The 21,268-nt window shown below is 34.3% G+C and overlaps 3 protein-coding genes across 4 annotated transcripts; all 3 read right to left on the bottom strand.

The window, feature by feature from the left end:
• Positions 1 to 1,783: 1,783 nt before the first annotated feature.
• LOC137825988 (PRA1 family protein B4-like) lies at positions 1,784 to 2,769 on the bottom strand. Its single transcript, XM_068631816.1, has one exon. The coding sequence runs from the start codon at positions 2,634 to 2,636 to the stop codon at positions 1,968 to 1,970; it is 669 nt and encodes a 222-aa protein (XP_068487917.1). The 5' UTR covers positions 2,637 to 2,769; the 3' UTR covers positions 1,784 to 1,967.
• Positions 2,770 to 6,575: 3,806 nt separating this feature from the next.
• Positions 6,576 to 8,866, bottom strand: LOC137826852 (uncharacterized). Of its 2 annotated transcripts, XM_068633000.1 has the most exons (4): positions 8,631 to 8,822; positions 7,156 to 7,356; positions 7,019 to 7,072; positions 6,576 to 6,839 (listed from the first exon to the last, which is right to left on the bottom strand). In XM_068633000.1, exons 1-3 carry the CDS (start codon positions 8,739 to 8,741, stop codon positions 7,019 to 7,021), a joined length of 366 nt encoding a protein of 121 aa, XP_068489101.1. In that variant the 5' UTR covers positions 8,742 to 8,822; the 3' UTR covers positions 6,576 to 6,839. The 2 variants fall into 2 exon arrangements, with proteins under 2 accessions (XP_068489101.1, XP_068489102.1); XM_068633001.1 differs by lacking the exon at positions 7,019 to 7,072 and having other exon boundaries at positions 8,631 to 8,866.
• Positions 8,867 to 13,952: 5,086 nt separating this feature from the next.
• LOC137826597 (uncharacterized) lies at positions 13,953 to 16,332 on the bottom strand. Its single transcript, XM_068632620.1, has 2 exons — positions 16,155 to 16,332; positions 13,953 to 14,345 (listed from the first exon to the last, which is right to left on the bottom strand). The coding sequence occupies exons 1-2, from the start codon at positions 16,263 to 16,265 to the stop codon at positions 14,118 to 14,120; spliced, it is 339 nt and encodes a 112-aa protein (XP_068488721.1). The 5' UTR covers positions 16,266 to 16,332; the 3' UTR covers positions 13,953 to 14,117.
• Between the last annotated feature and the right edge of the window lie 4,936 nt (positions 16,333 to 21,268).

Genomic DNA, 21,268 nt, shown 5'->3' with positions numbered 1-21,268 from the left:
CTCTTGCCCTTTCATGGCTTACCTTTTAGTACCTCCGTCAAACACAAAGACTCCATATCTTACCAGATCAATCACATAGCATAAAGATAGAAAATAGCAAAAACTGCACAATATTTATAAGTTAAAACTATATAACATAACTAATTTAAAGAATGTAACCAGTTCAAAGGATATAAAACCTAATCAGAATACCAGAAACTAATTTTTGTTATTTTTTTCTTCGTACACTATCATGTTTGTAATTATGTTAGGTTAAAGATTTATTCGGCATCACCCTCTCATCTTTAAAAGCAACACCATTCATTTGGCTCCAATATTCCATAAAACTGCTATTCATATGCCTTTTCACACACGGTTCCTTTTTGAGTTAAACTATAACAAGTAAAATTATATCAGATGGTATTTGAAATCATTGTGATAAGCTATGCATCCCCACCCACTTAGAAACCATCGACTAAACCTAATAGGCTATCTTGCATTCCAAAAAAAGGTGATAGACCGTTTCCTCAACCTATTGATTACATAAAGGACACATTGTTGAAGGAGGATAATACCTCTTCTAAAAAGATTCATCCTTGTGAGTATTTTCCTTATAGGATTCTCCAAGCTAATGTTAAAAACATTAGATAAAGCTTTGATATCCCATAAAGTTTCCATAGCTAAACTATGAATAAAAGGAGTAGATTTTTGTAAGACTTCATATGCAGATTTAACGAAGTAATTTCCACCCTCGTTGGCTAACCATACTACACTGTCCTGAGAGTCTTGTTGTGGCATAACATTATTCAAGTCTATAGAGAGTTGTGAGAGTTGTTCTCTTTCCTTTTCAAAAGTGTTCATTCTCCAATAAAAATTTCATTCCCAACTCATTTCAATTTGGATACCTACCTGCCGAATAGATTTCCATTTATCATTAGATATAGGGTATAATCTCGGGAACTTCTGTTTGAAAGAGTGTTTTCCTAGCCATTTATCTTCTCGGAAATCAATATTATTTCCTATCCCTACTTTCTATACTATTTTGTTTATGAAACCAACTTTCCAATTCACCTTCTTCGCATAAATTGCACAAATTTCTCCACCATCATGATTGTGATCTGCTTGTTATGGATCTTCTATTGGTATCACTGAAAATGTATTTAGACAACACCACTTCTCTCCTAATAACGAATTTATTTACTTTCAACTTCCACATCCATTTTGCAACAATATCCCCAACCCTCCCCTCATTCTTAGGTTTGCATAAGGATTCCTACTTTATCCATGCAATTTTCTTTTTATCACTACCCCAATCCCACAAAATATTCTCTTGCAAACTTGTAATCTCTATACACTCAAATACCGAAACCTTAAATAAGGACAAGTAATACAACATTATTATTGTAGAAATTGATTTAATCAAACATTATCTTCCTGCAAAAGATATAGATATTTTCCTTTCCACTTAAATTTTTTTTCCTGATTTTGTCTATATAACCTCTTTCCAAAAATTCCTCTCTCTCGGATTTAAAAGGAACAAACATATATGTGCACTATTAAGGATATCAACAAAGAACAACAATTGTTGTGAAGTGCTTCCTCATCATAGGCTTCTTCATCATCTGAAGTGATTTCTGGAATAGATAGCTTTCTCAATAATCTCAAAATAATAATAACGTTCTTTGTCCTTCACAACACATATAATGAAATGAATGGAATTTTGTTGCTGCTTCGAGTTTCAAGCACAAGGCTAGCTTTCACATAAAAAAAAAAAAAAAATCTATTATGATATTAACAACATGTACAAGTTCAGAAATGAAAGTCACTGTGTAACAGATGGGCATGGGTAAGAAAGAAAAGAAGAGAAAAAAGTTTTCCCCCCAAAAAAAAGGAAAGGAAAAACCTGTCCAAATTCCCTAACATTAAGCAAACGTAGAAACAAACTTGTGAGTCAATCATTGAAGGGTGCTGATAGAGAGAAGCTCCGATCAGCCGCGGGCGGGGACGGGTGGGGCGGCGGGGGGGACGTTGACCGCGGCGCGGAGGATGGAGAGGAAGCCGGCGGGCTGGGAGGTGTCGCGGTCGTCGAGGAAGAGGTCCTCGGGGACTCTGAAGGCGGCGTGGGCGGCGACGAGGGCGACGGAGAGGGTGAAGGCGGAGACGAGGAGGGAGCCGAGGGGGGTGAGGAAGAGGAGGAAGAAGGAAGAGCCGGCGAGGAGAGAGAGCGTCTCGAAATCCGTGAAGGTGCGGCCGAAGAGGCGGAGGGGGCGGTCGCTGGGGCGGAGGAGGTAGAGGAAGAGCCAGGAGGCGAGGAGGGAGAAGAGGAGCACCAGGGAGAAGGGGCTCGTGAGGAGCGACACCGCCAGGATCAGCGAAACCACGACGTAGTAGTTCACGCGGAAGTACGAGACGTTGTGGCGCACGCGCACCGTCGCCTCCGAGAATGACGTCGGTTTCGCCAGCGCCGACCGGTCCATGAGCTCCGGCCAGGGGCGGCGGTGTGAGAGGCTGTGGCGGAGGGAGTCCGAGAAGTAGGATATGACGGCGCGGAATGCGGGTTGCGGTGGCTGCGGTTCCGCGGTGGTGACGGTGGTAGTGATGGTGTTTTGAGGATTTGAGACGGGGAGAACCTGTGGGGAGGGTGTTGGAGTGGCCATGTTGAAGAATGTGGAAAAAAATGAATGATTTTTGTGAATGCAATGAAAGTATGAAAAAGATGGAACATGCAACAAGAAAACGAAAAGAGAAATGAATATAGGAGTTGTTTGTTTTTGGCTGTTCTAATTTGGTTACCTTCATGCCTATTCTAGAATTATTACTATAAAAGGTTTATATTTAACCAAATTTTAATTATAATATTCTCTCCACATTACACTTTTTTCTATTTTTTTTTCTTGTTTTTGTTTGCACCGTACTCGCACAATCCTGGTTTTTCTATTTAAACACTACAAAATACAACGTTTCTCTACTCGGACCAGGCTTTCCCACTGTCTTTTTCTTCTTCCTACAAGTCTAAAGAGCTCTCAGAAAATCCAATACTTATATTTTTTTAATTATATGTTTTATAACTTAAATTAATTGATTTTTATAATTAAATATTAAGTTTTAATGCTGGTAGTTATTCTTTTATTCTTAGTACTTCAATCTTATACTTTAATTTAAGGTGCTTTAATTTTAAGATTCTCATCATAATTTAATTAAAGTTTTCTTATAATACTCATTTTAAATTTAGAATCCTTCTAATACCTATATACTCTAACATTTATTGATTTTATTCATTAAAAACTATAACTAAATAACCTCCTTAAGTGGAATTATTATTTAATATTTTTTCACTGAACAAGTTAACGAATAAATTATTGTAAATCCTTAAACCAATATAAAAATATATAATAAAAAACCCAATCATACTTTAAAGTTGTAATTTTTTTTTTAAATATGTTTTTGAATTTAGTCTTTTGTGATAGGTAACACCCCGAAAAATAATACAAATATTTACAATATAAGTTTCAAAATCAACACCTTAAAGCTCTTCAGACCCTCTGACGCCGGTAAGATCATCTGCTCGTGTATGTAGTACAGTCATCGTAGTTCAAACACAGCAAGAAAAGCAATGACAAGCTAGTGAAAATAGAATTTTATAATATAGACAATTAAATCAAAAGAGAAAATTAAATTGCATGATCAATTTCTCAAATTATTTAATCTTCTTCAAATCCCAACAATAAAACAATCACATAGATCTACACATCCAGGATATTCAACAAACAAAATAACATCTGACACCTTCCGAAAGATCCGTATTAAGTAAATCCTACCAAAGACTAACACTTGATCCAAAGATTACCACCAAATCTAACAGAAAGGATCAGGGTAAGTTCAATACAACCCAAGTTGTGCATCTCATATGTCACGGTGTGCATGAACTCCCTTGTCAGCTTCTCACCATCTAACATCTTAGTCTGTGTGACTTAGATCATCAGTGAAGCTCAGATATCTCTGTTACCACATAGGCATCAATACTTAATACATATACAAACATCAGTCCATACATTATCCCAAATGTATGAATTCAATTTCATTCCATTTTCATCATACAATATCATTCAAAAACGCAATCCACAATATTCAAAATCTTATTATAACATAAAAAAAACAACTCTAAATACTAAACCATCAAAATCTAATATTTCTACAAGTTTAAATAATATATAAACAAACAACACAATATATAAACACACAACATTCCTGCAAGAGAAATTGAGTACTACGTCCCCTCCACATCCAGATCTTCTAGCCTAAGGTGCTATTAAAACTTAAATTTAGTTTCTCTTACCTTAATTGCTTGCTTTCCAAGCAACTTCTAGAATTTTATTTCCCACAGTTTGGATACGCTTCAAGATTTACGGGTCTAATGCAAGTTATCTAAACATAACAAAAATTCAATATATAGTAGAATAAGTTAAGAGGATGAATCTTATCAACTGACCCACCAAGATTGATGACTAAATCCTAAAAAAAATCAAAGAATAAAGGATCTATAGAGAAAAATGAACTTACTTTGTTTAAAAATTTGATCAAGTAAAAATGTTCCTTAACTCGCCAGTTACAACGTGGTTCGATCAAATTCTAAAATAAATTATGTATGGAGTGAAAAATTAAGAGAGAGTTAGAGAGAGAAAGAGATAATGAAGAAAAGTAAATGGCACTGGGAATATGCGGCTTCTGTGTTTTTTTTAAGAAAAGTTACGGTGTTACATAATACATTAAAATTTATAATGTTTTTTTATATTAATTTCACTTTAGTTTAATAATTTGAATAATTATAGTGTGCGCTTTAGTATATTGTTGAAGAAGCAGTGACTTAGAAAGAAGGTATGGTGGAGTTCGATGCAGAGATGAAAAGTGCCGCCACCATGCCAATATCTGAATTTTACAAGACCTTGGTTTATCTTCCACGTAAAAAATCCTTGTAAAAAGGGAGTTTCTTTTACAAAAACTAATTGATGCTTTTGTTAACTTTCTCAGACAACTTTTAAAATCTAGACCATTATTTCTCAAAAATTAACCATTACTAAATATGTTAAGGACCATCTATTGTCAAATTCCTCAGATGAATATGGAAAATTAATTCACTTCAATTTCATAGAAATGATCAAACCACGAGCTTGGTTTGTTTATATCCACTCTCCAGTCTCAATGGTTGAATTGATAGGGTGTATAAGTGTAACCACCACCCTTAGATCGGGATTAAAATATTCATCCTAGTAGTATTAACATGGGCATTATTTCAAAATATGTAATCAATTAAATGTCAAATTCTTAAAATTATATATATAGTTAAATATCAAAATAGTTAAAATTGAAATAATTATTAAAAAGTCGAGCACTAGTGCAAAAAAAAAGAGTTTTATAATGCGTATATGCGTATAGACACTGGTTTAAGTGGAATTGTTGTCTAAAAAACACGGTGACAATTTTGAAAATAAAATCAACGTATAGACCACGGTTCTAATTACAATTATCATTTATTTGAAAATATATATACACTACGATTGGATGGACAATCGTTGCCTATAATAAACACTATAGACTATGATTTTTTTAGGCAATTGTCGTCTATACATGTATCTATCATACAAACTACGGTTATTAGGTCATAATCGTTGTCTATATGCATTTTATTTTTCACTTTATGCTTTTTCATCTTCACGCTTTCTTCTTTGCCACTCCCATTGATGTCTTCTCTATAATCTCTCCTTGTTGTCACTACTCTCATTTCTTGTAATGAGTCTTTCTTATTGTTTTTAAGTTTTTTTCATATTTTTTTGTGCTTTCTTGATGAGTTTTTCTCCATTTTCAATATTGAACGAGTGGGTTCCCAAGTTCAAAACTACTACTCAAGTTTTATACACTATCGTTGTGGTGTGCCCACTAATGCTTTTGAGCTCCTCCACAACCTCTCTTCCTTTACTACAATCTTTCTCTATCATCTTGAGTTTCCATAACCCAAAGTCCCTCTTTCTAAAAAATTTCTCAATATCAAACTTAATGACCATTTCTTTATCTTCTTACACTTTCTTTTCTTGTCCCCACAATTTTTTTTCTCATCTCCACAAACAATATCAATTGTTGGATTAACAATAATAAAACAAGAAAAATAAGAACAATATTGAAGAAAACATTTTAAATCACTTACACTATAAGCAATCATTATATACATAATCATCGCCTATAATGGCGTAATATGCTGCAGTTATGTGACCATAGTCTACATAAAAGACGTGTGCATATACTACATTTCTAAAACTGTCGCCTAATGCCTCTAAAATCGGTGTATTTTTACAATAGTGCGGATATGAATAGCTAAAATTTGTGTTTTACACGTTTGAATGTATTATATATTAAAAGTTTTTAAAATATTTTTATCTTTTTGTTATACTTTTATATAATTCATCTATTTCAATCATACTTTAAATACTTTATTGTTTTTCTACTTTTCTATTTCAAGTAATATATTTATATTATTTCTGAAGACATTTATAAATTACCCAATTTATAAATTTCAATACATAAATCAATGACCAACACGTGACTTCAAGTTTAACCACGCATAATTAACCTCTAAAAAGACACTCATAAGGTCACCAGATAATGTTTGTTAAGCATAAACATATCCAACACCCCCAGTTGTCAAACATATTACAATGACATCATGTCCACAAAGGGGTTATATGAAATTCAGAGTACTTATATATAGAGAAAAAAGTTCTAACACAGAATAACGAGTTCATCCATGGCATCATTACCGCCATAACCCGGAATCAGAATGTAGTTCCATTCCATCCAAAGTTGGAACCCTGCAGAACACGCACAGCACTATCAGCATTGAGTATCAGCAACGAATGTGACTAATTATTCATTGGCATAGAAAGTTTTGGTAGTTAGCATCAAAAAGAAATTTGGCTGGATTATCAAGTATACACAGCTTATAGAGGCTACTATGAAATCTAGAACAGTGAGGATTTATTTACATGACCTAGTGCTGGTGTAAAGCATGCAAACATTGTGCATATTCTTGACTCTGATGGGCCTAAACAAAAAGGAAGAATGGAATAAGAGAATGCAAGGTAAGGGCCCTTCTTTTGAAGAGAACTCTCGAGTCTAGATACTTGCCTTAGTGTCGTAAAACTTCAAGAAGAATCGCGACTTTGGCACAGACAACTTGGTTTCAAGAACTGAAGCAATGGCGGCACTAAGTTTCTTGTTCACATCAGGGCTCAGACCACCAATGGACACCAATTCACCATAAGCCGCTGGCTGCTCATTCCCGCCAAAAGATATAGGTACTGATCCTTTCAATACAATCATCACATACTGCAAAAAAGTAAATCGAGAGGTTTAAAGACAAACCAAAAAAATAAAATAAAGAAAATATTATTACAAAGCAAGAAGAATATAGTAGGAGAAAATATAAATATCAAACTTGATCGTAAATCGAACCACAAAAAGTTCATGTTATATCATATCTATTGACTATAACTCCACCGTAGCAACATCTCCCATAAAGCATCCATCAAGAAGCATGTGTAGTTTAAAACGAGCAGTTTGCCAAAGGCTGAATCACAAAATATAACAGATTACATTGACATAAAATTAAACCGAAAGTGTGCGTCACTAGATGTTGCTGAATATCTTCAACACAGAATTACGAAGCTTAACTTGACAAATTAGAAACTGCAGCCAAATTAGAAACAACCGCAATATAGATATAGTATAACACAGGTAGAAAAACTAACCTCACAACATCTTAGTATCAACCCTGTTGGAATTTTTTACAAGGAAAGACTTGGGAGATTCACCACCAATGAGCCATGAGTCAACCAAAAATAAAAAATTATGACACCACCTTCAAACCAAAATCTTAAGCCTATATGTTAGTAGATCTTTTACCTTATTTGGCACTCAACTTTCTCTTTTGTACATGTAGGACTTTCACCTCATACTTGGATACCTTAACATTTTTAGGTACGGAGAGGTATTTACTACTTTGTAATTACAAGCATACAACAATAGAACCACCAACACAATTCAATTTTAAAAGAAACTAAACTAAGCTATCAAAAGGTCAAAAACAGAGAGACCTATAGAACATGAATATGGCAATCAAGTATCAACATATGCTTTACGCAGACACAACAAGGGTTTCTATCCTTTTATCCTCCCAACCAAACAAGAGATAAAAAAATTTCCATTTTCACCTCATTCGTAGAAACAAAAATTACATCCAGCATATTAATTTGGCACATTATGTATTACAAACGTAGCGAAAGTAAAGTTGAAGCCTCAACACAAAATCAAACCCTGGTCTCATAACAAAAACAATAACTTTAGATTCAAATAACAATAATAAGAAGAAAAACCCTAGACATGGAGACAACAAAAGAAAAAGGGGGAATCCCTGAACTAATCAGCAATTAGCATATATTTATATATATAGTTGCATCAAAATTAAATTAAATTAAATTGAAGTACTACCCTGAGAAAATAGAATCGAAGCATAAAAACCCAGAAACGGGATTTTCAAAACCCGAAAGCACGCGTAAGACGACATTACAGAACCGTTAAATGGAGAGTGAGAGTTAACGTACGGCTTCGGGTTTGCCAATGATGCTGGCGACGGTTGAGGTGGCTTCGGTGAGAATGGAAGAGGTATCGACGCCGTCGAGGTTAACGTTGGTGGAGAGGTTGAGGCACGGCATCGTTTCACTCTGCAGCTCTTGTTCTGTTCTTCTGCCACTAATGTGAAAGTGAAAGGTAAAATCTCTATCTTTTTTACTCAACTCTCCTTATATCTGCTACTAATATTTCACAATCCCCACAATACCCTTCTCCTTTCTCCTGAGTTAACTTTTGTTTTTATTATACCTCTCTTACTTCCGAGATTATATAATTTATAAGATAAAATTTATTTTAATATTCTCAATTACATAATTCATAAGTTAAAATTTATAAAAAAAATTAATTATATAATTTAAAATATAAATTTATATTTTTATTATATAATTCAAAATATAAATTTAGTGTTATAACTATATCAAAAAATTAAATACTAAAAAATAAAAATATATATATATATTATGAATTATACATTTCAAAATACAAAATTTTATATTTCAAATTTTATGTTATAAAATATCAAATTTAGATTCTGAATTGTAAAAAAATTATTTCAAATTATTACAATCCAAAATATAAAAACCACATATTTTAACTTCAATGTAATCCGAGGAGTCTATAGATTTTAGATTCCAAAATTTTAAAAAATCAATAAAAAAAGCTAACAAAGAAAGCAAACCAACACTAATAAGTAATTTCAATATTTTCAAAAGGAAAAAGTAGGGTGTGGAAGAATTTGCCATAATTGATTTGCATAGTTAATGTAAAAGTATGATAATGTCATACTACCCTATTAAATTAATAACAATTTTATACACGTGTTAATTATCATATTATGGTTTACGTACTTAGACTATGATATTAAATCAATAACAATTGTATACACGTGTTAACTATCATATTAATTTTTTTTTATATTAACTATTATATTAAATTAATAACAATATAGAAAACTCATTTTTTCCATCATAGAACTCGCTTGAGTGAGATCTGTCTCGCTTGAGCGACATTTATCTCACTTGAGCGAGATTCCCGGTAGGAAACTCAAATTTTGCATCGACAAACTAGCTTAAGGGAGGTAAATCTCGTTTAAGCGAGATGATAGCAATTATACATTGATAGCAATTAACATTTCAAATTTATTCCTAACATTCAAATATGTTAAGCATTATCATTTGGGTTCAAAACTTAGAAGTATTTTCCAGTCAAATCTAAGGGTCCAGATCATATAAACAAGCATTGCAAATAAAATGACAATATCAATCATCAATCAAGAACAAAATATTATATTTAAATATCATTTGATACATAGAGTTTGAACAGATTACTCCTAATCCGCAAATGATAGAATTAGTCCGTCATGTTGGCTATTACAAGCATGGAGAGCAAGAAAAAGAACATTCATGATGTTTCTCCTTTTTTTTTTATCAGCAAGATGTTTCTCCTTGACGGTTGTCTCTTCTAAGGTTTTCTATCACCTCTTATTCTCCCAAATGGATCTCTAAGGTTGTGCATCACGCCTCATATTTAACCTATATGGGCTTGAGCTAAGTGACTTCTCGCTTGGGCATGATTGGGCTCACCTGAGCGAGTTGGATGAATACAGGTCCAACGTTCCTCTAGGAGCTTCTGGCTTGGGCGAGATCCTCTGGGAGCTTCTGGCTTGGGCGAGTGCTGGTGCGTTCCAATTTCCCCTTTTTAACTTTCTATGTTATTCTCCTTTTGTCATTTCATCTCCATTTTTTCCTAAAATCTTGAAATTAACACAAATTTAGAAATAAATCGTTCGTATTCAAATTAAAATCACAAATTATGTAAAAAAGTTTAAATTCATAAACTAGGGGTTATTATATAGTTATTTTATCAATTAATATCTACAAATGTATTTTAATATGAAATCTTACTAAAATTTGATACTTATCAAAAACACTGAGACAAATCATATAAGTTGATGATAAAAAAATCCTACGAGACACCCAATCAACTCTACTTTGACATATTCCGACCTTAACAATATACATACAAGGGTCCTAAAACATCTTGATTACACATTGATAAACACTTCAAACACTAATATGATTATTAAACCACTAATCAAATGTTAAAGTCAATATAAGGACACCATCTAAGCTCATGCAAGTAAAAACATAAACAATTAATAAGTTTGAGATGTACCTTTTTATTTACTATACAGTTAGTACATTAATTATTTCTTATGTGATATGAATGTTCCAGTTTCTTTACAAACATATCTTCTAACTAGTTTAAGTGAAAACCTTCAAACAATAAAAAAGAAATATAAAAATCTAAATTTTGTAAAAATCATATAGAACCAACATATTCTCATATTTTGATAATTTTATAATGGAATATATTAGAGAAATTTAATATTAATGAATCATTAGTCAATTATATAAGATTATCAAACCATCTTCAAAAAAAAATTTAATATAATATGTTTATAGATATTTTTTATATTGTTAAATTTTCTTATTTTTACTTTTAATGTGAAACTTTTACCTTATATTTAGATTCTTAAGAGAATATTACTTGTGTATATTATTAGTTTTATAATAAATTTTTTTTATTGGTTTTTTTGCCTTTGGGTCCTTTATTGAAGTTTGGAATGAGTTCATTCCTTTATTTCTCTCGCATATATTGTATATTGCTTTGCATATGAACGTTGCATAATATAAGAAAAATGTGTAAAACTTTTCTTAATAATTTTTTTTTATTCTTTTTCGTTTTCTCTCACATTATTTTATTGTTCATCTTCATCCACCTTATGCCTACATCCTCATGCACAAAGATCATGCAGAACACCAGATGGTATTATAGCAAGTATAACCCACACTTTGCTCTCTGATGTGACTGATATCTTCTTATCCCTGTTTTCTTTTCTTTATTTTCTTTTCATTTGTTTTCTCCTTTCTAGTTTTGTGTTTTTGTAATGGATCACACGAAGCCTAAACTACACAAATAGCCATAGCACCGAATACATAGATAATGCAAAAGAGTTATGGAAATATCTCGAACAAAGGTTCTGAAAAAGTAATCATTTTCGCATCTCAGACCTCTTGCAAGAAATCAACTCCATCAAAGAAGGAGAAAGAGTATCATCGAGTATTGTACTGATTCTTAGACTTTGTGGGAAGAGTTGAACTCTTTATGCCCTCTACCTATTTTTATTTGCAAATTAAAATGCACATGAAATGTGATATAAACTATGGCAAACTATAGGTAATCTGAGCAAATTATGTATTGTTTTAAAAGGATCTGGAGAGAACTACAATACTGTTAAAATACAAGTTTTATTGATGGGATCATTCTTAATGATTAACCGTGTTTTCTCCTTGGTTTTCCAATGAGAGAGACATCTAAATGAGAGTGCATTTTTGGATACGAAAATCTTGATCTACAGTGTCAACCAATATGGCCAAAGAACAAATGTTAAAAGCAATCGTTCTGACCCTGCATGGTGCAACTATGTAAGAGGGAGAGGAAAAAATTATGGAAAGATGTGTTCATTTTGTAACAAGATGAATCACATAGCTAATGAACACTACTCAAAACATGGTTTTCCACTATAGATAAAACAAAGAATGAATTATGCTGCAAATGCTTTGGAAAACGAGACGAATTATGAAACAGAGAAAGAAAAGAATACACAAAGTGAGACTCACAATGAACAAGTTCTCAAGAACCTTGACTCTGAGAAACTACAACAACTTGTAGACATTATTCAAAGATGCAAAAGCAAACCGAAAGTGGTATTATAGATACCAACCTTCACCTTCAATAAAATATTTGTACAACGGCTAATCAACTCTTTAAAATGGTAGTTTGTTTTCACAGATAATATTTTTCGAGAAATCATTTGGTCAAGCTGAAATCATGAACGAGCTATCATCTGCATTATAAGTTAGTTTTTAAAGGTTGAGTTAGGCTTAATATGATATCACAGTCATTTAAAGTTTATCTCAGCGAGAGTTTGTTAGCTTATCAGGTTACCCGCTATCGGCCGATATCGAACCATCTATAAATATATAGTTTTACACAAGAGTTGACAGTCTCGACTTGAAAGGGGTGTTGGAGATCTCACATCGATTAGTGATAAGAACATTCATAATATATAAGTGAGTGAATACAAATCTCATATTATAAATAATTTTATATGGTTAAGTTAAACTTAAATTGTTAATTAGTTGATAATATAAAACTTTTAAAAGTGTATGAAAATAATTCCATGCACATTAACATTTGACTGGTATTTTTATGAGAGGATGAGATCCACCAATGGGAAATCCAAACCCTTCAACAACATCAACTCCAACTTGGTCCTGTGATCATATTCATCTGGTCGACCCTTCTTCAAGGACCATCTATCATTTTCGTCATTTTGCTCAATCTTAAGAGAATATTTCAGCCACTTAATCTTAAGGACCACCTAATAAGGGTTTCATATCAAATTATTCCTTTTCATGGATTCATCTTCTAGCTAGGACCACTTAGAGCTTCATGTTGAGGTATCCACAATATATAAGGATGCATAGTAAATTTCTTCATATTTTGAATTCACGAATGTGATTCGTAAAATTTAATGACCAATTCTTTTTTATACAAGGTCAAATATATTTCCCTAGCCAGTTTGAGTTTTGTTAACATAATTAAGAATTTGGTGGATTGCAGAAATATTTTATATTTAGTTATAATTTTAAATATAAATAAAAAATATTAAAATTTAAAACCAAATTTTATGAAATTAGATAAACATTAAAAATTACAAATGAATTAATATATTTAAATCATAAAAACGGTGGTATAATACATATTTAAAATTGAATAAATATCTATGATTATAAAGAAAGAAAAATACTAATATATTTTTTTTTAATGTGTGTCTATAATACGCGTACAAAGCATTAAATATATATATATATATATATATATATTATACACTACACATATTAAATTGGATTTTTTTTCCTTACGAAAAAAAGTTATATATAGCAATTAATTAAGAAAAAACTTTAAAAACAAAACTACGTTGTTTGAAGAAGAAATTTTCTTATCATTTAAATTAATCATTTGTAAGTGTTCTTTTTACCTTATATTTTTTAATTATATTTAAAGACACTCGCGATGTTTATTAGGTATATCTTATAATGCTATGAAGGAAAATTCAGAATCCATATACGTGGTTTAATTATAATAATTAGTCAAAGAAAAGGTAACAATATGAACAGGATGTACCTTTTTTGTTTGATCAAATTTAAAATCATTTGTCAATTCACTTTTACAAACTTTAAAGGGTGCGTGGATTGTATACTTTATTCATTGAATAAAACTTGTCTTTGTTCGATGTTCAACAAAGAAGAGTACAAATTATAACATTTCACACATTAAAACAAACTGATAATTGAAGCACGAGAGCTATAAGAATATGAAAGCTAACATAATTACATTCTGGATTTGGTAGAAAATGCAGTTGTGTCAAAGACTTTGAGGAAAAATCGTGTTCTTGGGATAGAAAGCTTGGACTGCAAAATGGTTCCAAGAGTAGCAATCAACTTCCTCTTCACCTCTGAATTTATGCCACCCATTGAAACTATCTCAGCATATGCTGCTGGTTCCTTGCTATTTTCAAATGATATTGGCACCGAAGATTTCAGTATTACCATCACAAACTGCACAGTTATATCCACATTATGCAGAAATATATAAGTGAGTCACATAATACCAGAGAATATTGTTATAACATAAGAAAACATAAATTTTAACAGGTTCTTCCAAGAGATTATCGAGATTGATTATTGCCACAAAAATAAGAACTAGAGAAAGTTTCCCCGAAACCTTTTTTTATAATACTTTCTCACACTTATGCTAATTGACTCTTGAGATATGGAGATGGATGAGAGAGATAATAGTCATAGTAGTTGATATTATGATATAATATATAGGAAGATAGATATAGAAAAAGAAATTGATAATGGATTATCAATATTGACATTTTTTTTAATCAGAAAAAATATATCACTACAAGAAAATCATGAAATAGAAACTAATTTCAGAGACAAAAAATAATTAGTTGATATAGTGACTAAATTATAGACAATTTTAAAAACTAAAAAAATTGTTTTTAAATTAGTTTCTATTAATGTTAAATAGTTTCTAAATTGGTATCTAATTAGCTACCAAAGTTTTAACTACCAATTATTTAGATTCTAAATTTGGTAGCAAAAACTTTGGTAGCTAATTAGATACCAATTTAGAAATCATTTAACAATAATAGAAACTAATCTAGATTCAGAAACCAAAAGTTTTTTTAGTTTTTGAAATGATGTCTAATTTAGTCATTATAACAACTAATTATTTTTTTGTCTCTAAAATTGGTTTCTATTTCATGATTTTCTTATAGTGTATAAATAAGAAAATACATAGAATATCCCAGTTTATATGAAAGATTATGTAAAAAAATTTAAAAAAAAAACATAAAATTACAATTTACAAAATTACAGTATTTATATAAAATTCAGAATATAATCAACAACTAACCATAACCTTAACACATTCTTAATTGTAACTATTATATAAAACATGAAATTTCAAATAAAGAAATTTCTCACTTATATAGGATAAAAAAAATTAATATTGACATAATGACTAAGTTTAATGTGAATTTGGATAAACAAATAATAGTGGCATGTTGGTGGGAGTCCCCACATGATTTAAGATACGAATCTTCTACGTCCAAAGTGCATTTCTTATCATACCACTTTTTCCACTATCCATTCCCTTTTCACACATGATTTCGACAAAGAAATAGTGCGTTTTATTCCTCCAACAAAATTCAATGAATGATTTTATGTTATGCATTCTCCAAGTAAGAGTACCTCAACGAAAACGGATACCATCAACTCTCCTATCACTCATGGGTGTTACCAGAAAAGATTCACATAAAAGAAAATTAACAACAATCACAAATTAAGATCGAACAGTTTATTAATGAACTCGTTCCCGTATCAAAGCTTTGGTCCCATGATAATTAAAAACCGAGAAAAAATCTTATAAATGTTTCACTTACAACAAGCATAAATATAAGAAGTATGATGTGATAATAGCATGTTTCTGTGAAAAGTTTTCATGACACCAGATGAAAAAGTACCCCACTGTAAGACAAGGTGTCAATTGCTTAGCTACATGAAAATCTTTTACAACCTGAACATTATCCTCAAATTCTGTTGAAGTTAGAGGTAACTATCATTTTGTATGTCATTCAGATTCATTATAAACATCAACATAGATAGTTTACTGAGAAAAATCATGGTTTAATCAACCAAAAAAGAACCAAGGCCCGCATTTGTTTCAACGTCAACAAGGACTGTAAAAGAACGTACAAAGGAAGTTTTAAACAATAAAATAAATTAAGACAGATGAAGTGATCATCATAAGTTCAGTTGGCAAAGAAAGGGAGGGAAATTAAGGTTTACAATTACCTTTTCTGGTTTTCCGATGATTGTAGAGACGGCAGTGGTGGCTTCAGAAAAGATAGGGTCAGTGTCAACTCCATCCAAGTTAAGGTTGGTTGTGATGTAAAGGGAAGGCATCTTCCTCTTTCTAATTTTCAAGACTTTCTATCTTGGCCAAGTTGGATGGTTGAGCCTATAAATATTGCAAGTTCCAATATATATATATCTGTGTGTGTGAAAGAGCCATGGCCGCCACTTAAAGTAGATTTGCTTTCCCATTTATCTCGTTTTAAAATGCCTCATCAATAAGTGAAAATCCAGAACAGTATAACAGTAAGATTGCGACATATATCATTGTTTTTCCAACGTTAGATTGTTATTGAGACATGATAACGTATGGTAAAAATCTTTGAGTCATAATATGTTGACACCCTATACTAACACATATATGATGTTGTAGACGTAACAATGATGTGATAGAGTTACATCAAATCTAATATGGATTGTGCAGTGGTGAATATCTACTCCAGTTGCAACTTGTCTGACAAGCAATCTCTCTGGGTGGAGTTATCTAACATCAAAGCTACATCACAAATCAAGGTGTGGTGCTTATGTGGTGATTTTAATGCCATAAGAAGCCGTAGTGAAAGGAAAGGAAGCGCGGGTAGGGGGGTTCACTCAAGCGACCATTCAAGAGAGATCAAGGGGTTCAATACTTTTATTGATGTTAATCTTTTGTTTGATATTTCCTTAGTGGGTAAAAAATTCACATGGTTCAACGCGAATGGCTCGGCAAAGAGTAGATTAGACAGAGTACTTGTCTCTGGGGAGTGGGTGGATAACTGGCCTATGTGCAAACAGTATGTTCAAAATAGAGAAGTGTTTGACCACAGTGCAATAGTGGTGAAGTCGTTGGATAAAGACTGGGGTCCGAAGCCATTCCGTACCATTGACGCATGGTTTATGGAAAGAGGCTTCTGTGAGATGGTGAAAAAGAAGTGGAATTCCTACCCAGTTCAGGGGAGTGCTTTTGTAAAGTTTAAAGAAAAACTGAAGTGTCTAAAGGGTGACCTAAAAGTATGGAATAAGGATGTGTTCGGCGATATCAATACAAGTAAGAAGAGGACTCTACAGGAAATTGAGGATTTTGACTGTCAAGACTGTTCTGGAATCCTTACAGAGGCTGATAGGTTGAAAAGGAGTGTGCTGGTAACTCGTCTAAGGGAACTTGATAAGAAGTTAGAATCTCTAATACGCCAAAAAGCCAGAGCAAGTTGGCTCAAGTATGGTGATTCTTGTACCAATTTCTACCACTCCATTCTGAGATGGAGAAGACTTAGAAATGAAGTTAAGGGAGTTGAGGTAGGGGGTCAATGGTGTGAGGAACCTTGTACAGTGCGTCTAGAAGCAAAGAAGACTAGGTTCAAGGCAACGAAAGACCTTGGAGTAAGGCTTGATGGGGTTGAGTTTAAGTCTCTCTCGACAGAGGTCAGTCTGAGCTTGATAGCTGAATTCACGAAAAAGGAAATAAGAGATGTTGTGTGGCAGTGTGAAGGCACGAAGAGTCCAGGGCCGGATGGATTCAATTTTAACTTCCTTAAGAAAAGCTGGGAAGTTATGAAAGATGAAGTTGTGGCAGCGATGATTCTGTTTCACGAAACTGGATGTATTCCGAAGGGCTACAACGCATCCTTCGTTGCTCTAGTACCCAAAGTTAGGGATCCTGCTAAGCTTGAGCAGTACAGACCAATCTCCCTGGTGGGTGCTATGTATAAGATCATCGCAAAGGTGTTGGTGGAAAGGATCAAGAATGTTCTTCCCCATGTCATTGACGAAAGTCAATCGGCATTCCTCAAGGGAAGAGGAATCTTAGCAGCATCCTTATGGCTAATGAGGTGGTAGAGGACTTGAGGAGAGGTGGGAGGAGTGGTCTATGCTTAAAAATGGACTTCGAGAAAGCATATGACTCAGTTAGATGGGACTTCCTCTATTATATGCAACAAAGGATGGACTTTCACAATAGGTGGATCCTGTGGATTAGAGGGTGTATGGAGAGCGCATCGGTATCAGTTCTGGTAAATGGAAGCCCAACGAAAGAGTTTATGCCATCTAGAGGGTTGCGTCAGGGTGACCCATTAACACCTTTTCTCTTTCTAGTGGTAGCAGAAGGCCTTACGGGGCTAGTAAGGGAAGCTGTAAAGGCCAACTTATTAACTGGCCTGAAGGTAGGAAGAAAGGAGACCCTTATGAGCCTCCTACAGTTTGCAGATGACACCTTATTCTTCTGTGAGGATTCCTTCACCAATGTGGTGACTCTTAAGGCTATTCTGAGGGGTTTTGAGCTAGCATCAGGGCTAAAAATCAACTTCCACAAATCAAAGCTCACAGGTCTTAATGTCCTTGATAAAGACATTGACTGCTACACCAAGACTTTAAATTGCACTACGATGAAAACACCGTTTAACTACTTGGGTATTGAGGTGGGGGGTAATCCAAGGAAGAAAAAGTTCTGGGAGCCTGTCCTGAATAAACTGAAATCTAGACTTAGTGTATGGAAAGGGAGATTTCTATCTATGGCAGGCAGAATATGTTTGGTGAAATCTGTCATTACTGTTGTACCGCTCTACTACATCTCTCTGTTTAAAGCACCGGAGTCGGTATGCAAAAGCATCATCAGCATTCAAAGGAGGTTCTTGTGGTGATGGGGAAAGGATAATAAGCCGATATCATGGATAAGCTGGAAAAACATTTGTAAACCGCGAGAGGAATGAGGTTTAGGCATTCGAGACATTCGAAAGTTCAATGTAGCACTTTTAGCTAAGTGGAAGTGGAGATGTATATCGAACGAGAAAGGGAGATGGAAAGAGTGCTTGGAGTCAAAGTATGGTATAGAGCAAGACGGAAACCACACCCCATTGAAACACCAATCTTGGTGGTGGAGAGATCTAGTGAAGGTCTGCCGGCAGGGAGGGGGAGAGGGGTGGTTTAAAAAAGAGGTTGGCTGGAAAATAGGGAAGGGACATAAAGCAAGATTCTGGGAGGATGTATGGACTGGGAATGCTAGCCTCAAGGCCTTTTTTTCCTAGACTATTCTCTCTGTCACTAAACAAGGGCCAGACGGTGGGAGAGGTTGGTTTGTGGGAGGAGTCAGTGTGGCAGTGGAAGTTAAGGTGGAGACGTAACAGATTTGAGTGGGAGGTCCCCCTCGAAACTGAGATTAGTATGCTTATCTCCAGGGTCACTATTAAAAAGGATGAACAGGATAAGCAAGTATGGAGGAGTGACGAATCAGGGAGCTTTACAGCGAAGTCTACATATAAATGCCTAGAAGAGCGCGAAGGAGGTACACAAATCTCGCCTTTTGGCTGTCTTTGGAAGAAAAAATCTTTTCCTAATGCGTTGATCACTGCGTGGAGAGTGCTTTTGGGTAAACTATCAACAAGGGAGTGTTTGAGTAAGAGAGGGGTGATGGTGAACACCACTGAATGTGCCTTTTGCCAAATCAAGGAGGAATTGTGTCAGCACCTCTTTTTAGAGTGCAAGCATGCAGTACGGGTGTGAGACTTATGCTTTAGATGGGTTGGTATCTGGTCTGTCCAACACAATAATCTTATGATCAATTTTGAAAGTTTTTTCCTCCCTCAGCACTCCTATAAACAAAATCTGGTCTGGAAAGGTGTGTGGGCAGCTGTAGTCCGATGTCTATGGGAACATAGAAACTCAATTATCTTTAACCAAAGAGTTGTAGATGCAGAAGAAGTTTTTCACAATGCCCAACTTAAATCGTGGTTATGGTTGAAACACAAGGAAAATAATTTCAATTACTCTTATGCAGAATGGATCATGAACCCGCTGACCTGCATTTGCAGTATCAAATAATAGGGGGAGACATATAGCAGGCTTGGCTGGCTGATGGTGGTGTTGTTGGAAGGGAGGAGGTTAAGGACTGGATAATAGCCCATTCTGGTTGGAATGAGGAAGCGGCATGGTTACAGTAGGTCCCTGGTGGAAGTGGTAAAATCTGGAGTGGATGGTGCTACGGTTTGACTGTAGCTGGTACTGGGTAGGAACAAGAATGTGTATGGCCTGCAAGGGAGCCTACCAGCACCGGTTCTATGTGTTAGTGCTGTCTAGGCGGGTTCTGATGTGGGGGAATAAATACAAGGATAGAAGTGGTAGATGATATAGGATTGCCACAATGGATCGGGAATGGTGGAGTCAAGCTGGATTAAACAGTGGGCCGGAAGCAGGAAGAGCCAAGCGGACGAAACAGGGTGGGACAGCTGGTGCGTTGTGTTAGCTGCTGAACATAATGCACATAAGAACTGGTAATGCTATTGTTCTAGCTGATAGAGAATTGAAAGAAATGGTAGTGCTAATGGTCAAGGGGACTTTGAGTAGGTTACTGGAAGGAACTAAAGCCAAAGGACTTGTGCTGGCTTTGGAAGGAGTGCTATAGTGAAGGGGATCACAAATCAGTAACTGTTGGGATTTCTGTTAGATTACAGCGTTAAAGAAGAATAATTCTTCTAGCAGATTGCTCTGAGGCAGCAGGAAGAATTAAAATGTCGATTCGAACAAACAAGATGAAAGCAATACATGTTTTGCTGAAACAGTTGATAAATGCAAGTAGCAAATTCCATGAAAGGGGAGATGAATCATTTGATAGGAAGTTGGAGAAGTTGAGGTTGGATGTGAACAAGATAGAGGATGTATTTGTGAGGGTGAAGAAGAATGAAGAAGAATTGCTTGACACACTAGCAGAGGTGTTTGATCATCTTCGCAAGCTAGACCGCAGGAAGCTGGATGAAGACATGGATGGCATTTGTAAGAGAATCAGAGATTCTGCTCACAAGTTGCTCCCAATGGATGGTTTTGTTGACTCATCTAAGGAGGAGAATCACAACGGTGGGCAAAAATTTCACTCCTCACAACAGTTGCAGCAACCCCTTCAAAAGAAATGGACTTGGAATGATTATCATCGACTAGACTCTCTACCAAAAGATATCATGAAGACTCTCCTAATCTTCACTGAGAATGCTGTCATAAGGAAGAGAATTTTAATTAATTTGTGGATTGGAGAGGGTGTCGTTGAAGGTACAGAGAACAAAATAGCAGAGAAATTGGGTGAGGTCTTGATT

Source organism: Phaseolus vulgaris, chromosome 8, assembly GCF_000499845.2.
Source record: "Phaseolus vulgaris cultivar G19833 chromosome 8, P. vulgaris v2.0, whole genome shotgun sequence".
Taxonomy (NCBI): domain Eukaryota; kingdom Viridiplantae; phylum Streptophyta; class Magnoliopsida; order Fabales; family Fabaceae; genus Phaseolus; species Phaseolus vulgaris.
The sequence above is the reverse complement of the archived record's forward strand: the minus strand, read 5'-3'. Positions and strand labels throughout refer to the sequence as shown.

Coding starts and splice junctions, on each gene's coding strand:
- LOC137825988 (XM_068631816.1), bottom strand. CDS start 2,636: ATGGCCACTCCAACACCCTCCCCACAGGTTCTCCCCGTCTCAAATCCT.
- LOC137826597 (XM_068632620.1), bottom strand. CDS start 16,265: ATGCCTTCCCTTTACATCACAACCAACCTTAACTTGGATGGAGTTGAC. Junction 14,346..16,154: donor TCATCGGAAAACCAGAAAAG/GTAATTGTAAAC, acceptor ATAACTGTGCAG/TTTGTGATGGTAATACTGAA.
- LOC137826852 (XM_068633000.1), bottom strand. CDS start 8,741: ATGCCGTGCCTCAACCTCTCCACCAACGTTAACCTCGACGGCGTCGAT. Junction 7,357..8,630: donor TCATTGGCAAACCCGAAGCC/GTACGTTAACTC, acceptor ACTTTTTTGCAG/TATGTGATGATTGTATTGAA. Junction 7,073..7,155: donor TGAAGTTTTACGACACTAAG/GCAAGTATCTAG, acceptor CTTTTTGTTTAG/GCCCATCAGAGTCAAGAATA.